At 47.6% G+C, this 15,221-nt stretch overlaps 1 protein-coding gene across 14 annotated transcripts in view; it reads right to left on the bottom strand.

The window, feature by feature from the left end:
• Positions 1 to 15,221, bottom strand: part of CLIP1 (CAP-Gly domain containing linker protein 1) — a 712,474-nt gene that overhangs the window by 430,861 nt on the left and 266,392 nt on the right. For 10 of the 14 annotated variants that reach the window (XM_085636018.1, XM_085636008.1, XM_085636009.1 and 7 more), the window contains one exon: positions 12,190 to 12,294. The exons of the other annotated variants lie outside the window; for them this stretch is intronic. In XM_085636018.1, the coding sequence (XP_085492144.1) occupies positions 12,190 to 12,294 (105 nt within the window). The remainder of the gene's footprint in view (positions 1 to 12,189; positions 12,295 to 15,221) is intronic. 14 annotated transcript variants of the gene reach the window in all.

Below are 15,221 nucleotides of genomic sequence, written 5' to 3'. Positions count from 1 at the left end.
GAAAGTCCTGAAGGACGGAACGAGCAAAGTGTCCGTCCCTCCTCACCTCGGAATCCAAGCAGTAATGCTTCACTAAAGTGTGGAGGGAGGCCCAAGTTACCGCTCTACAAATGTCCTCCACAGGAACACCTCTTGATAAGGCAGATGTAGAAAACTTTGCCCTGGAAGAGTGAGCCCTTATACCCTCTGGAGGTTCCTTACCGGCCAAAGAGTAACAGATCTTGATGCACAAGATAATCCATCTGGAAAGGGTGCGCTTGTGCACCGCTCTTCCTTTCCTGCAGCGAACAAAGCCCACGAAGAGCTGGTCGTCCACTCGAAAGTCTTTAGTCTTATCGAGGTAAAAGCTCACCGCCCTCTTAGGGTCCAAGCGGTGAAGCCGCTCCTCCTCCTTGGAAGGGGGATGATAGAAGGTAGGAAGGGTAATGGACTGCCCCAGATGGAAAGGAGTTACCACCTTTGGCAGAAAAGCAGCCCTGGTCCTGAGTACCATTCTTTTAGCATGAATGGTCAAGAACGGCGGTTTTGAACTCAGAGCTTGAAGCTCACTTACCCTCCTTGCCGAGGTAATGGCAATAAGAAACTCCGTTTTAAAAGACAACAGCCTTAAGGGACACTTGTGCAAGGGCTCGAAAGGAGAACCCATCAGGTAAGTTAAGACAAGATTTAAGTCCCATTGAGGCACAATAAAAGAAGTAGGCGGAAACTTATCCGGCAAGCAAAGGAGAGCCGACAGAGCCGATAAATATCCCTTTACAGTAGCTACAGCAAAGCCTTGCTGAGCAAGAGAAAGAGCAAACTGAAGGATGTTGGATAAACGAGCCCTCAAAGGGTCAATAGACTTTTCTCCGCACCAAAGAACAAATTTAGACCACCTCAAGGAATAGATAGATTTGGTGGAATGACGTCTGGCAGACAATATTACATCTACCATATCAGGCGGCAGAGAAAAAGAATTAAGGTTGCCCCGTTCAATCTCCAAGCATGAAGGTGTAAGCTCTGGAGCTGGGGATGTAGAACCTGCCCCTACCACTGTGAGAGGAGGTCTGCCCTGAGAGGGAGACGGAGCGGAGGGCCCGAGGAGAGGTGGAGAAGATCTATAAACCACACCCTTCTCGGCCAATCCGGGGCGATCAATATGACTTGGGCCCGGTCTTGGCGAATCTTCCTCAGAACCCGAGGAATCAAGGGTATGGGAGGAAATGCGTAAAGGAGTTCTGAGCTCCAACTCAACTGAAACGCGTCCCCCAAAGCTCCCTGCATCGGATACTGGAGACTGCAGAATGACGGGCAGTGAGCGTTCTCGTGAGTGGCAAACAGGTCCACCCGAGGAGCTCCCCACGTCCGAAAGATGTGCTGAACTACCTCTGGATGAAGCCTCCACTCGTGGTCGGCGAAAAAAACTGTCGACTGAGACGATCTGCACGCACGTTCAGAACTCCGGCCAGATGATCCTGAACCCAGGACCAGAGACGCAGAGCCTCTCTGCAGAGACAATGCGACCCCACTCCTCCCTGCTTGTTGACATACCACATCGCGGTAGTGTTGTCCGTCAGGACTTGAACTGACTGACCGGGAAGGGAAGGGAGGAAGGCCTTGAGCGCCAAACGTATCGCCCATAATTCCAGAAGGTTGATGTGAAGCAACCTTCCTCTGGAGACCAAAGACCCTTGATCTCCAAATCCCCCAGATGAGCACCCCACCGTAAAGTGGATGCATCCGTTATCACCGTGGCCACCGATGGAGGAAGATGGAAAGGCTTTCCTTGAGACAGATTGCCCTCCACACTCCACCAAGACAGATCCACTGCAGCTTCTCTGGAGATCCTCACAGACTCCCCGAGATCTCCCTTGTGCTGATACCCCTGCCTGCGGAGCCACCACTGGAGCGCCCTCATGAGCCAGCGTGCATGGTTGACCAACAGAATGCAGGAAGCAAACAGACCGAGCAGACGAAGGACCTTCAGGACTGGAACGACCCCTCCATTGTAAAACAAGGGAATCATTTCCTGTATGTCGAGAATCCTTTGTGGAGGTGGGAATGCTCGACACACAGTAGTGTCCAGTACCGCCCATATGATCAGGTTGCGCTGAGAGGGCACCAGGTGAGACTTGGGCTCGTTTATCGAGAAACCCAATTTGCACAACAGCGGAGTTGTATCCTGCAGATGATGACGCACCTTCTCTGACGACTCCGCTTTGATCAGCCAGTCGTCCAGATAGGGGAAAACTGGAATCCCCGACCTTCTGAGATGGGCTGCCACCACTGCCATCACCTTGGTGAAGACTCGAGGTGCAGTAGTAAGACCAAACGGAAGGACGGCAAACTGATAATGTTGCGACCCTACCATAAAACGGAGATACTTCTTGTGAGACTTCAGTATAGGGATGTGAAAATACGCATCCTGCAAGTCGATCGACACCATCCAGTCCTCCTGTTGCAGCGCTTGAAGAACCTGCGCAAGGGTGAGCATCTTGAATTTCTCTTGCTTCAAAAAAAGATTCAAGATCCTGAGGTCCAGGATTGGACGCAGCCTGCCATCCTTCTTCGGAATCAGGAAATACCTGGAGTAGTTTCCCTGACCCCTTTCCTGCTCTGGAACCACCTCTATCGCACCTTTTTTTTAGTAACGCAAGGACCTCCTCCTGCAGGAAAAGAAGATGGTCCTCCGAGCAAGCACCTTGGCAAGGAGGGTAATTTGGAGGGAATTCCCGAAAGGGAAGGGCGTACCCATTTTCTACAAGATTTAGAACTCAAAAGGTCTGTAGTAACCGATTCCCAATCTTGTAGAAAATGGGTTAGCTGGCCCCCCACAGGACCAACTTGATCCAGAATGGTGGATCTAGGGCTGCTTTGCAGTGGTGGGAGGGACGGAGGAAGAGGAGGAGGAGGAGGAGAGCTGCCGTCCTCGAGCACGACCTCTGATTCTGCCCCTGTAGGTCTTATACAGGGTGTTCTGTTGCTGTTGTTGTTGCTGCTGCTGGGGCTGCCTGTAGGTCCGAAAGGACGACCTTCCAAAGCCTCTGTATCTCCTAAAAGAACCCCTAGGTTGTGTCTGCAGACCCAGAGATTTGGCCGTTGCTTTGCTTTCTTTAAATCTCTCCAACGCAGCATCAGCCTTTTTACCAAAAAGCCCAGAACCGTCAAAAGGCAGGTCCAGAAGCATTGCCTGCACATCAGGCGAGAACTCAGACGATTTCAGCCACGCACTCCTCCTTGTGGCAACAGAGGAGCACATAATTCTGGCAACAGAGTACGCAGTTTCCAGGCCACTCTGGATAACCTGGCGTGCAGCCGCCTGAGTGTCTGATAGCACCTCATTAAAGTTCTGTCTGTCCTCCTCTGATAGCTTAGGGGCCAGTTGTTTTGCTGAATCCATGAGAGCATGGATATATCGGCCCAAAAGACAGGTGGCATTTGACGATTTTAAAGCCATACTGGCCGAAGAGAAGACTTTATTGGCTGACTGGTCAAGTTTTTTAGCGTCCCGGTCACTAGGACCCTGAGGAAAGGCACCTGAAGACCTCTCAGAGCAAGCAACCTGAACCACCAGACTTTCTGGAGAAGTAAGAAAGTCTGGATCTCCTGGAGCCGCCCTGTACCTTCTAGCCACTGTTTTAGAGACTGCAGGAGCTGAAAAGGGCTTTCGCCATACCTCCAAAACTGGTTTAGTGATGGCCTCATTAAATGGTAGTAAGGGCTCGGACACAGTGGAGGGAGAATGCAAAACCTCAGTGAGGATATTTGGCTTGAATTCAGCAGTTGGTAGCTGTAGATCCAAAAGCTCCGCAGCCTTTTTAATAACCATATGGTAGGGAGCCACATCTTTGGAGGGAGCATCAGCTGGAGGAGTAATCTCCCACTCTGGTGATAAATTCAGGACACTAGCCTTTCAACCCTTCAAACAAATCATCAGACTCCATGAGTTCACCCTCTTCCATCTCCTCAACCAGGACTCTTTGAGCCTTTCTCCTGGACCTAATTCTCAAGACCGGCGTCAGGGGCGCCATAACCGACTCCGACGGCGCTGGAGCCGGCGTCGAACATGGAGCCGGAGGAGCACCGGAGTCGAACGAGGTCGAGCTGGAGCCGGTGAAGATGGAAGCGGCGTCGATGTCCTCGGCGCCGGGAAACGCCAAGAAGGCGTCGCCGGGAAAAAAGGCATAAATGGAGCCTGAGCATAGGCTTGAGGAACCCCCAGATTGAAAGCCATCGGACCCATGGGACCCGAAGGTGCTCCAGAGGGGTACATCGCTCTATTGAAGATCCCATACATCGCATTCAAATAGTGCAAAGGATCCTGACCCGGACCTGGAAAGGGGGGATATGGCTCAGGCTGAGGCATAACCGGACTCGGGCCGATCGGCGCCGACGGTGGAACCAGCGGAGTCGAAGACTCATCAGGAGCCAGATCTTCTTCAACCGGAGCCGGAGAATGAACCGGCGTCAGAGATGGAGCCGGAGCCGAAGAATGCTCCGGTGAAGCCACAGGAGAGGTCAGGCCAACAGGAGGAGCATGAATAGAGACAGAAGAAGGAGACAAAGTCCTTACGACGTCGAGTAGGCGAAGCCGATCTCGGAGCCGCTTCTCTATCTGAACGGTGTCGAGAACCATGCCTCTTCTTCGTTTTGTGCTTCTTGGACTTCTAAGCATGTCCCGACGTCGACTTCGATGCCGACCTCGACCTGGATCGTCTTCGACCCCTCTTCTCCTTTTTTATTCTGGCAATAAATAACTTGACTTCTCTTTCTTTCAAAGCTTTTGTACTCATCTTGCGGCAGCAAGAGCATCCCTCGACGTCGTGATCCGACGACAGGCACCAGACACAGTCCTCGTGCGGATCCGTAATGGACACATGCTTGCCGCACTCCCTGCACGGCTTGAATCCGGACTTTTTTGTCAACATCTTCAACAGGAAGCAAGAAGAAAGAGAGAGACACAGCAGAAAAACAAAGTAACTAGCCAAAGCTACAGAGAGTCCCAGAAAACCGTTAGCGTCGACGGCGTGGAAAAAAGGGAACTGACGTCATCACGCCGACGAGGTCTTTTTATGGATCCAGTGAAGTCAGCGGAGCCGCGAGTGGAGCCGTGCCTCTGTGACGTTGTCCTCGTCGGCGTGGAGAGATACAAAAGTTTCCGAATGTTGCTGGCGCAGGGGATATTCACAAGGTGAGGAATCCACTGGCAGATGTATCCATCAGAAACGAGAGTATTTCCATCATCTATTCAACAAGAGAATGACTGCTGCTACAAGTTATTTGTTGGATTCTCGGCTGATGCTTGTTACCCGAGAAATGTGGTTGAAGCATCTTAAGCCTCAAACTTGCTCCTTCATGTAGAATTATTTTGAATGGAGAAAGACATTTTAGGGAGACCAGTTATGAGTGTGTTTCTTTAATACGGCCTTGAGAGTGAACAGGAAGTCATACATCAAATTTCACAATTATATTCTTAATGTAGTGCAGAAGCAAGGGTTTAGATTACTGCACTATTTTAAAAGAGGAATGCTAATCTTAATTCAAAGTATCTTGTGACAGAATATAAATAGCATGGGAAAAAGACCTACATAATTCTATGATTTAGCCTGGATGAAGTAGCTATGTCGCAACATACAATATAGCCATCAGATCAGCTATTTTCTTCTATAGTCGGAACTTTACTGAGAAACTGCAGTTGCTCCAAGATCATGTACATGATTTTCCATACCCTCAGACTACAACTTACATTTTAACTTAATTAATTCACCTTCTCAGCATCATTATCAAGTCTATACGACAGGAGGGGGAACTCAAATTAGGATTTAGACGACCCAGCTTGATCCTTGACCTGGATATATTATATTCCCTCACCTGGAATTTCCTGTTTTATAAATTCCCTGGGATAGGCACTTCATGAAGGCTAAATGTGCTGTCTACAGTCTGAACTAGCTATGTACACTTCTGTTTTTCACTGAAAAATAGAGGTTAAAGCTGTTAAAATTAGGTTAAATCTGGCACTTACATAGATGGTGTTATTTTAGACACTGTCCAGCATTTTTAGAATCTTGACAGGGAGCAATATAGAGAATGAATAAGTTTCCTTATGAGGATAAATTCTGAGAAAATGTGGCAGAAGAAGTCTTCTCATTTGTCCGATCTGGCATTCAGGGACCGTGCCAGGTGGGTGGCAATCAGGAGGATGTTCTGGTGCTTCAGCCGCCTCCAGTGGCCCAGGACTTAATCCCTTCCTGCCCCCCTACCCCACCTGCTTGCTTCAGTATCACATGGCAGTAGTGTTGTCTATGAGAACCTGCACCAGACTCGCTTTGATAAATGGCAGGAAAGCCATCAGGTCCAAAAGGATGGCCTTGACCTCCAGTGGGTCGATGTGGAACTGGCCCTCTATTGAAGACCAGATGACTCTGAGCTCCACTGCCCCCCAAATAACACCTGTCCCCCAAACCCAGTAGGAATGCACTAGTCACCACTGTCCGCTCTGAGTGGGAACGGGAGAGAGGCCTGCTACAGGCTAGCCACCAGTGTAGATATTGGGCAATATCCTCTGGGACATGGATGGTGCTCGAAAGACAGCCTACATGCTGCACCAACTGGAATTTCAGGCTCCACTGCAGGGATCACATGTGCCACCTGGTGTAATGGACAAGGAGAAAGCATAAGGCTAAAATGCCAAGTAGCCTTCGAACCACCTTCACTGGGATATGGGATCAAGCCTGCAGTATCAGAATCACAGCCCGAATGTCTCTGACTTTTTAAAGCAGAGGAAAAGCCTTTGGACTTTGGTTTGGTATGGTAAACACCCACGATGTCAGGAGTTCTGCTGTTGTCCGGGGGTAGCCCATGAAAGCTTACAGCAAGCAAACAGGAACATCTGATCTTTGAAGATGTGCAGCGACCACGCCATCACTTTCAGGAAAACTCTAGGGGAACTATGAGGCCAAAGGTGAGCAAGGCAAACTAAAAGTGCTCTTGGCCCACTTTGAAAAGCAGGCAACGCCTGTGGGAGTGCAGGACATGAACTTGAAAATGTGTGTCATGCATGTCCAAGGACGACATCTCATCTCCTGGGAACAGGGCAGAACGAATCTAAGACAGTGTATTTTGAATTTGTCCTTCTTCAAGAAGGCGTTCAGGGATCAAAGGTCCAAAATAGGTCTGAGGCCTTCATCCTTTTTTGGGACAAGGAAATAGCAGAAATAACCTCCATCTTTCTCCAAACCTAGTACTGGCTACACGGCAGGCTTGTACAGCAACAAGCATACCTCCTTCGGAAGAATGTACAGATGTTCCTCAGAAATTCATTCTGGTGCAGGAGGAATATTGGGTTCAGAGGAGAGAAAAGATAGGGCGTAGCACCTTGCAGAATCTGCAAGACCCATCTGTCGGACCTGATGGATCGCTAAGCAGGGAGAAACTGTTGAATCTTGGCCCTCACATGCCTGACTGTCATTGAACATCCAATCCAAAGAGGCACTAAGGTCCTCAATAACTGCCGGAAAGATCTCACTAGCCATATCTCAAGGAGCATGTGTATGTTGCTCAAAAAAACAGACTATGCTTAGGATCCCAGTGGAAGGCTGGCAGAAGGAAACATTTTCTTGCCCAAAGGCATAAATCCTTTTGGATTCTCTATCCGGAGGATTGCGCAGAAATTATTTAGGACTTACTGGAGTAGGGTTGCTTGGTAAAAAAAAAATCTGTGCCGACGGACACTGGCCTATGTCACCTAACAGGCAGGCAAGAAAATGATTTCCATCGGGTACCCATCAAAATACCCATAGGGCATCATTGAATGGAAGCACAAGTTTTATGTTTCTGGCACAGGCTGAACATTTTTTGTAACATTTTAATTAGTCTCAATAGAAGGTAGCTGTAATTCTTGTACCTTAACCACCCTCCAAACTACCACTGTCTATAAGGCATTTTCTTCCGTAGGCAGCCTATGTGGCGACTCAAGCTCCGTTTAAAGGGAGGTACCAAGCCTCCTGGGGGTTTGGAAATTAAGGTAAAAGGCATCATCAGTACAATGAGGGGGAATCAAGCTATCTCCCCCTCCATCATTCTCATCATCATCATCATCAGTATCTTGGCACAGGATCAGAGTCATAACCAAAATAGAAACTATCTGCTGATAGTTGTGTTGCGGTAGAGGTTTCAGATTGGAGTATGGCTGCAAGTCTTTCATTTCATACCTTGTGCTCAAGTGGAAATCGGTTTAGGGTCCAACGATGAGTTGCCATCAGTTCATCAACCGGTGCTTGTGGAGTCAGTATCAGTGTTGTGGACCGGCTTTGATCTCGGGCCAGAGTGGAAGTCTGTACCAGAGACAACATAGACTCTAGGCCAGGTAACTAGCCCCGTAGGAAAGGATCCGCTAGGCCTGAAGGCACACCAGAGGAAACCGGACGCATGCTGAAGATGTGCATTATGGCCTTTTTGAAGGCCCTACTCTGCTGCAAGGTCAACAAAGGTCAAGGAAACTCTGGACCAACTGACGAATTGGTTCTGTGGCCAGTGACCTTGAGGGAGTGCAACTTAAATCTCAACACCCTCACGTCGTCTCTTTGGAGCCACAGTGGCAGAGACAGTCTTTGCTTCATATGCTTGTGCTGGGACGAACCCAAAGATTTTGAGCAGGAAGTGAAGTGGTCGTGAAACAGGCACCGGGAATGGGACAGGGCCTGGACGTGGAACAGGGGCAGGTGAAGACAGCAACTACTTCTGGTGTTAGATGATATAAGATTTCGGCTCTAGGTTTCAAACTGTTTTTAGGTGAATTAGGGCGCATCTGTCACGCAACTTTAAGTTGTGGACAGAACCTAGGTACCAAGGGCAAACCTCATGCGGGTCTGCGACTGAAATCTACTCCCAATATTTGGGAACTGCTTGAATCTTGTTTTCGGTGGAACATCGTTCCCTAGCACACTGTTCAAAGTGTTGTTTGGAGTCGTCAGAAGACTGAAACAGGAGGAAGTGAAGAACTAGATCAGAACCAGATTGAACTGGAAGAAATGACCTGACATCAGCATGTGGGGATCGCTTTTATATGAATCACTGGTCTGTCACCTGCACAGGTGGTATGTAATCACCATGGAGCCACAAAATGGCATCTATTCTCCAGGTCCAGCCTAGCACCTGGGGGATATTCTAAAGTGAGGGATATGCAGATAGAAGTATCCATCCGAAACAGTTTCTTCAGCAACTGGCATACATTTTCTTTGAGTCAGAATGCTTGGGTAAAAGAACCCTCAATGAGAGAGAGAAAAGGTAGTAGTTTTGTCCTTGATGTTTTTAAAGGTGCTATCCGAGGCCAACACAAATTTTCCCATTTTAGTGGTGAGGAAACAAAATTGCTGGTTTACGAGAACAGGGGATTTCATGAACTATTTACTTCACTTGTTTCTTTCTGCACGGTCTGTGTTCATGGCTATATAATGTCCTCTTGTTAGACCTGTCAGCCCTTTGGGTGGTCCCTCCTCATCATTATTTATTTTGTCCCACTTTTGCCTCAAACCCTGTTTGAATTTTTCCTTTTTGGGAACCACCAGATTTTTTAGTGTTGCTGCAGATTCAGGGAGCCATTTTACCTACCCCTGAAACTTCTGTCTGAGGGCCTGGAGCACAAAATGGGGGCCACCTGTGACATCACCAGCATCCACTGGAACCTACCAGCACCTTCCAGAACATTCCAGAACCCTGTGACAGTTGGAGGCGGTTTAGAATGTTGGGAAGCTAAGACAGAGAGTTGGCAGTTGGAGCTGGCAGTTGGCACCTGACTGGTGAGGAGAGAGCAGCAGAAACTTGAAGAAGGAAGGAGTGAAGCAGCAGGGGTGGAAACTTGTGCCTGGAGTGGGGTCCATAAACCCACCCTTGATACTAGTCCCTACTGACTGAGCCCAGCCTGGAGCCCTGAGTGGGAAGAAGCAAGAAAAACCATCCTAAGGACCTGGACAGCAGGAACAGGCCTTGGAAACAGAGAACAGCAAGATCCTGACCTGGAAACTGGTTTCCCTGGAGTCCGACGTCGAGTAGCCTGAGACCTGGAGCCCGAGGTGGAGAAGCGGCGCCGACTGGAAAGCGGACGTCATACCCGGAGCCGCCAGAGGTCGAGAGAGGGCGCCGTCAGAGGTCGTGAGGAGTACCAGAGGTCGAGGAGGAAGTCACCCGAGGTCGAGTGAGCGGCGTCATCGGAGGAGTGAAGTCCGCCCTCCGGAGTCGCCGGAGACCGAGGTGAAGTGTGCCGGAGGTCGGGAGTGGAGATCGCACTCCGGAGTCGCCGGAACCTGAGAGAATCGTGCCGGAGGTCGGGAGTGGAGGTCGCACTCCGGAGTCGCCGGAAACCTGAGGAAAGGAGCACCGGAGGTCGGGAGTGAGGATCGCACTCCGGAGTCGCCGGAAGTCGACATCGAGCCAAGGCCGGCCGACGTCATCGAAGCTGAGGTCGCCATCGGACCGGAGCCGCCCGAGGTCGACATCGAGTAAAGACTGCCCGACGCCATCGAATCGGAGGTCGAGATCGAACCGAGGCCGCCGACATCGAAACCGGAACCGCCTACCGGCGTCGTCAAGAACTGACATTGCGCCGAGGCCGCCGACATCGAATCGGAACCGCCTCACGGCGTCGACACGACTCCAGCGGCGTCGGAGCATCAGAAAAAGGGCAGTAAGTGGAGTAGAGGGCACCTAAGGCCCTGTGGAGACCTGAGAGACTGCTCTAAGGGGCTAGGGAGGCGCTGGAACCAACCTGACTGTGCCAGGGGGTGAGCTGAGACTAATTTAGAGGGGTTGTGTGGAGTGAGAGAGCCAGGTCTCTGGGATTCCCCCCTTGATCTACCTCAGTTTAGGCCTCAGCCTTGTCCAAGCCAGGGAGTAGACACCCTCAAGCCTTCCACATCCCCACAAGCTGTGCCTGGGCCAAATCAGCCCTTAGGAATTCAAATGTGATCTGATTCTATGAGTGTCACTGTCAGCTTTTAATTATTTATTAGGGGCACTGTATTTATTGTATTTAACCTATTTATTGTTTCACTGTATTTATTGGTCCACAGTATTTATTGATGCACAATATTTATTGGTTTACAGTATTTATTGCCTCAGAATATTTAATTGCCTGTATGTATTGCACTTATATTTATGCCTTCATTATTTATGATCACCCCTGTTTATTGAATCATTAAGCCAGTATTTATTTGACCTGCACTATTTAAAAAGTTTGTATATTGTGATTGTTATTTATTTATCTAATCAGCAACTAAGAGAAAAAGAAGATAAAGAAAGATATTTTCATAATTTTTACGGTGTAGAGTCGTTTTTGGAACGGATGCACGCATGGTTATTGTATGGGTATGTTGTATGCTTAGCACGGAGCCTGATTCCTGACCACTCGAGCCAAGCTACCACATTGTATGTCTGGGAGAACACCACCACCCTTCCAGTGTGGGAGTGGTTTTCCAACACCTCTCATAAAAGGTGTTACCATAAACATTATTAAAACAGATATTTCTTTTGAAGCTCACAGAGTGTGGGAATCACATTCTCTCTGCTGATGTGATCGCTTTAATGAATAACTGGGAGGCATCTATAATACTCAAAACTGAACATTAAGTAATTAAGAAATATCTACCAGTAATAAAGAAAATGTGGTTTCAGATGGGAGCAGTCGGGGAATTCTGTGTTCAATAACTTAGCCATAAAAAAGAATAAGGCTAAAATTAAATTTCCAGGCATGAGCTGATCCTAAACCAAGTTTTCTTGCCTTACAATTTCAGGAGAGGCTGATGCTGGAGGATCAGAAAAACCCACCAGGGCATTTCTAAACTTGTGACTGCAGAACACAAACTTAAAAAGCTCTAAATATCAACATTAACAAAAAAAGCTAAAAAGAGTGGTGAATAGAAAAATAAAATAAAGAATAACTTGCACTTTAGATGAATAATAGCATATCACCCTTTTCAGCTAAAAATAACAATTCTCAAAACATGCGTTTCCTTACCTTAAATCTGTAAAGCAGCACATTACAGGGCCTCTACTAAATGGCTGAGGTGTGCTTCTTATGGCTGTAACCACTGTGAGCTGTTAGGTCATCTTATTAGTCTGAGTGCTGGTTATGGAAGAACGGTGCTACTAGAAATTTTCACTTGAACGTCTCCACAACGAAAAAAACTAGTTTGATCAAATAGTTAAAACCATTACCCTAGTATCTTCTAACTCCCTCTGAAGTTTGTCAGCTTTGGTCTTTTCAAAGAGCAGGCTCTGTTCAAGCTCCTTAATGCGGGCATGCTCCAGTTTGGTCTGCGTCTGTTAGTAAAAAGGGAAAGGAAGAGAACACAACAGTGCCACCATCACATGCCAGCACAAGAGGAGGGAGCCACATGCAGGCCGTGCCGCCAGTACCTTCCACCACTGATGAGCAGAGAAGATGCAGAGGGGAAAAATTAACATGAAAATGCAATGGGTGAGGAAGAAGACTAGAAATGGGTAAAGGTTGACATGGTGGAAGGGATAAACAACAACAGGAAGGATGGAGAAAAAGTAGGGAAGATACATGCAGCCAGCGTAAGTTAAGTTTATAAGTAAAACTGTATCAGCACAAATTAAAAACATTAATATTTTAATAAGCTATAAACCCCTTTTTCCTTGCTTACTACAGTTTACACTGGAAAAATAAGTACATTTGTTGCTTTATACATATGTGTAATTGCAACACAATATACACTGCAAATTTTAGCAGATTTATTTTGTTATTGTTACAATTAGCACGCCAATATAGATGTACATGCTATGTAGTATTCAAATATTTTTCAAACGAAAACTATTCCTTGATCCAAACTATAAAAATCTAGACTACATATAAATGTAGCCAAATGTTAACGCTAATGAAAATTAAACAAATATTCTAGCTAGGTTGTTAAATAACATGGATGTTTGCACATGCTCATTTTCACTTCCTTCCATTTCTTCCTAGAACCTTCCAAGGAACACCATAGAAGATTAGAACTTATGTTGCACATGAAACACCAAACTCCACATTAGAACTTCAGGGAGACATAAATACTAATGGAAAACAGATACAAAACATTTAAACTGATCAAAGAGTATTTAATAGAATTAATTTTAAATGAAACAACTCTGTCTATATAAGACCAAACTCTCCGTTCATGAACAATTTTGGCCATTGTTATTCAAGGTCACAATCTAAATTTTGAGGATATATTGGTTCAGGACTTCAAGAGATTATGAATATTTAACTTTCCTACCCAACTAACATGAATATCCAAAAGGAAAGCTGCTCTAAAACTCATACCTGGTTGGGAATTAATATCACAAACTGAGGAACTGTTAACATTAATCTTGGAGCAAGAATCCCTAAAAGGAAAGTAACTTGTCCCATTATTGCTGAAAGCAATGGCTTTCTCATGCAGTCATAGCTAGACAAGAATGTGAGCCATGAGGAAAATGGATACTGGTTGAATCACACAAAGAAATTCGGATTACTTGTATGTGATGCAGTGCGCCTGGAAACACATTCAAACCAGACACCTTAATGTGGTCTCAATAAATATTCACACTTATGAAAAAAGAGAAGATGCTCAATTAAACTGGCTGCTTATATTTGAGAACATTTGCATGAACTGTAAAACATACCAAAACTATACACTTTATTACTTCAAGCTCAGGCTCCATGACACCATAAAATTTGTAACAAACTTGGGGTAGGAAACAACTTAAGTGTCATGCAACTAATAAAATTAATCGAAGAAAACTGCATCCTCAACTCCTCCCAATCAGGATTCCGGAGCACTGAGACCGCTCTACTCACAGCCACAGAGAACATCCACACCCTCCTCGACCAAGGGCATACAGCGGCCCTGATCCTACTTGAACTCTCTGCAGCGTTCAACACCGTCTCCCACTGCACACTCACCGCCAAACTCCACAACGCCGGCTTACAGGGAACCACCCTCGACTGGCTCCGCTCCTTCCTCACCGGCAGAACCCTAAGAATCAGACTGCCACCTTTCCTCTCCAAACCCACGGCAATTAACTGCAGAGTACCCCAAGGATCGTCGCTCAGCCCCACGCTCTGCAACATCTACATGGCCCTCCTCACTGCCATCGTCAGACATCACAAACTCAGCATAGTATCTTACGCTGGCGACACCCAGCTCATCCTCTCTCTCACCAAGGTAGCCATCACCACTGGACTCAACTTCCAAGAAGGGACGAAGGACGTTGCATCCTAGATGAACAGCAGCTGCCTGACGCTCAACTCAGAGAAGAATGAGGTCCTCGGCCCCTCCCCCTCTGTGTGGGACAACACCCGGTGGCCCACTGTCCTCGGCAGCCCCCTCACCCCCACGGACCACGCCCGAAACCTCGGCATCAGACTTGACTCCTCCCTCTCCATGACCCAACAGGTCAGCGCCGTCCCCTCCACCTGCTTCAACACCCTCGGCATCCTCCGAAAGACCTTCAAATAGATCTCCCCCCCCCCCCGAATCAAGGAAGACCTTCAGCCATGCAATAATAACCAGCAGACAGGACTACGGAAACGCCCTCTACACCGAGATCAACAAGTCTCTGCTCTGTAAGCTCCAGACCATACAGAACACCGCAGCCAGACTCGTCCTCGGCATCCCTCAAAATAAACACATCACCCAACACCTGCTTAACCTCCACTGGCTCCCCGTTGAGAAGAGAGTAACCTTCAAGATACTCACCCACACCTACAAATGCCTCCACAACACCGGACCCAATATCTCAACGATAGAATCTCATTCCATGCACCCAAGAGGAACCTCCGCTCCAGCGACCTCGCCGAAACCCCTGCGCATCCCCAGAGCAAGAACAGGTGGGAGAACCTTCTCCAACATTGCGGCCAAGACCTGGAATGAGCTCCCAATCGACATCAGATGTGCCCCCACCCTGCACATCTTCAGGAAGACCCTCAAGACCTGGCTCCTCAACTAACCGGAGCTACTACCTCCCCCCCCCCCCCCAGCACCTTGAGACCCTCACAGGTTTGTAGTGCGCTTCCAATTCCCTGATTGATTGATTGATGCAATGAAGCTGAACTGAAATCTTAAATCTCACTTCAAAGAATCCTCATTTACTACTGGAAACGGTGCTCAACTGTTCCGAGTTTATGCAAGTCTACCAATAACAATGAAGTCCACTTTAATTTCACAGGTCAATTAAAATGTGTTAAAATTCAAATGATTTGG

Source organism: Triturus cristatus, chromosome 11 (genome assembly GCF_964204655.1).
Source record: "Triturus cristatus chromosome 11, aTriCri1.1, whole genome shotgun sequence".
NCBI classification, from domain to species: domain Eukaryota; kingdom Metazoa; phylum Chordata; class Amphibia; order Caudata; family Salamandridae; genus Triturus; species Triturus cristatus.
Note: the sequence above shows the minus strand (reverse complement) of the source record. Positions and strands in the feature narration are given on the sequence as shown.